The 2,155-nt window shown below is 32.1% G+C and overlaps 1 protein-coding gene across 1 annotated transcript; it reads right to left on the reverse strand.

Moving 5' to 3' along the window:
• Positions 1-1,155: 1,155 nt before the first annotated feature.
• On the reverse strand, positions 1,156-2,155 carry LOC119686346 (NPC intracellular cholesterol transporter 2-like). Its single transcript, XM_038100915.1, has 3 exons — positions 2,014-2,155; positions 1,781-1,891; positions 1,156-1,643 (listed from the first exon to the last, which is right to left on the reverse strand). Exons 1-3 carry the CDS (start codon positions 2,099-2,101, stop codon positions 1,363-1,365), a joined length of 480 nt encoding a protein of 159 aa, XP_037956843.1. The 5' UTR covers positions 2,102-2,155; the 3' UTR covers positions 1,156-1,362.

Genomic DNA, 2,155 nt, shown 5'->3' on the forward strand with positions numbered 1-2,155 from the left:
GTTCTCTTTTGGTTAAATTAAAGTAATCTTCACTTACTTGTGATATAGTGATGATCGAACAGGTATCTCCGACTCACTAGAATCGTAGGATCCACCGTAGGTAATGATGTTTTGATTTGTATTTGTCATTTACCTTACTGGATTGAAACAGCTGAAACCTTGCTAGATTATACTGGGTTGAAAACAGAACGGACTGGTTTAAAACAGCAAGCTATTAAGAAGATTGTACATACAGACATAGATGGATTTCGGACATAAATCTAAATCTCTGTATACGATTTCCTCCAAACCTCATATTAATATTCTATAAGTTATTTCTAAGAAGAACTGAATGGAAAATAAAAATTTTGTTGAGCGAAATAAGTTATCCCAATTACGTATGTTTCAAAAATGGACCGCGTACAGGAATGTTTTCACCATTCACAGCTATTTTCTACTCTTTTTGGATACAGTTTTTCAGGCTAAAGTTTTAGCGACTAGGAAGCATGTTTATTAATTGCAGGTTATATCAAACATAGTTGTGAAGTTGTTATTTTCATTGACAATCAAGCAGTAATTAAAGCATTGTAATCTTTCACCATTAAATTAAAACCAATAAGGAAATGAAAGACAGAAACCAGAGATATCAATTCACGGATATCATTCTCCTATGGGTTTTCGTTCCTAGGAACATTGAAAGAAATAAAAAATCATATATATATACAGTATATACAATATAACACAGTATTTAGACTAGCACCTAATGCTGTCTGCTGCTAAAGGTTGATGTCTCTTATCACTTCATCCGAGCAACACTTACCACTGCAGTGGTAAAATACACAAGAGTCAGAACGCGATGAACCACCCCACTGTACTTCACGTACACGGATCGTGTTGATCAACCCCCTGATCAATGCGACCGCGCTCTTCCTCGCTCTTCCTCGATCTTCTCCGGTCAACTCAGTCACGTCCGTCTTGTGTTTGAAGGTAGAATAGGTGCGATGTTCAACATTGCAGTTTTTTTGATAATGTACCTGGTGCTGCTTTCAATAAGTAAAAAGAGAACTAGTGATAATTTTTGTTAATTTTAGGTTACATTTTATTAATATTAAACAATAAAGCATTGATACAATGTTTAAAATCTTAAATACATTATTAAAATACACTCGTAAAATATATATAATGGCTTCTACTACTTTACTATGCTTATTACTAACACTTATTGTCTATAATAGCTTATAAATACGAAGTCTAAGTTATGAGTAATTTAGTCTCTATATCTAACGAATTACTCTTCTTTCCAAAACCAACAAATTTGCTTATTTGGGAAAAGAAAAAGTAAATAAAGCAGTCTTCGAAATATTTGCAAGCGATTACTAGTCTTTACTTTTTAACTCGTCCATCAGTAATAAAACAGGCAATAACTTCATCATCAGTTTCATCGATTAATGACACTTCAACTCTTACAGGTACTTCTGGTAATGCTTCTTGAACTGACATAGTCAAATGATAAACTACATCCTCTTCCTTATACAATGGACAATAAGCACCAAACATCAAATTTTTGCAAACATTGCTTTGTTCCTCTTGCAAACCCTGAGGAAGTTCCATACCCATAGTCGTGACATGAACTTTGGAACGGATTGAAGACATCAAATTTTTAGCTTTAAATTTAGAAAAAAAATTAAGTTAATAAGTGCTATGCGATAAGTTACTATAAATATATGTATATACATTTATGTATATATGTATGTTTCAATAATAACTACTAGCATGTATTTTCCAAAGTTTAAATACTTACTGGCTACAAATTGTATGGCCATGTGGGTGTTAGTACCCTTCCAAAAATCACAAGGTAATTCATTGCAATCATTCACTTGCACACTTAGAGGTAAGGATTTTCCATTGCCACCTATTAGAAATGAATTAATAATTATCAGATTAATTTTATTTTAAGTTCTTTTTTAATAATAAATCATTTCTAAATGAAGAATTAACATTCTTTATTTAGTTATTTCCGATATCGGTTCTTACATTTTCGAACTGGCGTTAGTGCGTCTACAGTTGTCGCGATTATTGCCAATAATAATACGCCTACGAAGATCTTTTGTCTACTAATCATTTTGTTAATTATTTTTTAATTTGTTTTTATTAAAGCACACCGTTCTTTCTACAA

The sequence above is a fragment of the Teleopsis dalmanni genome, chromosome 2 (assembly GCF_002237135.1).
Source record: "Teleopsis dalmanni isolate 2A chromosome 2, ASM223713v2, whole genome shotgun sequence".
NCBI classification, from domain to species: domain Eukaryota; kingdom Metazoa; phylum Arthropoda; class Insecta; order Diptera; family Diopsidae; genus Teleopsis; species Teleopsis dalmanni.

What these genes read in the sequence shown, in the direction of transcription:
- LOC119686346 (XM_038100915.1), bottom strand. Translation starts at nt 2,101, where the DNA reads ATGATTAGTAGACAAAAGATCTTCGTAGGCGTATTATTATTGGCAATA. An exon ending in ACTAACGCCAGTTCGAAAAT is followed by an intron (nt 1,892 to 2,013) that starts GTAAGAACCGAT and finishes CATTTCTAATAG; the next exon opens with GTGGCAATGGAAAATCCTTA. An exon ending in GGCCATACAATTTGTAGCCA is followed by an intron (nt 1,644 to 1,780) that starts GTAAGTATTTAA and finishes CTAAATTTAAAG; the next exon opens with CTAAAAATTTGATGTCTTCA.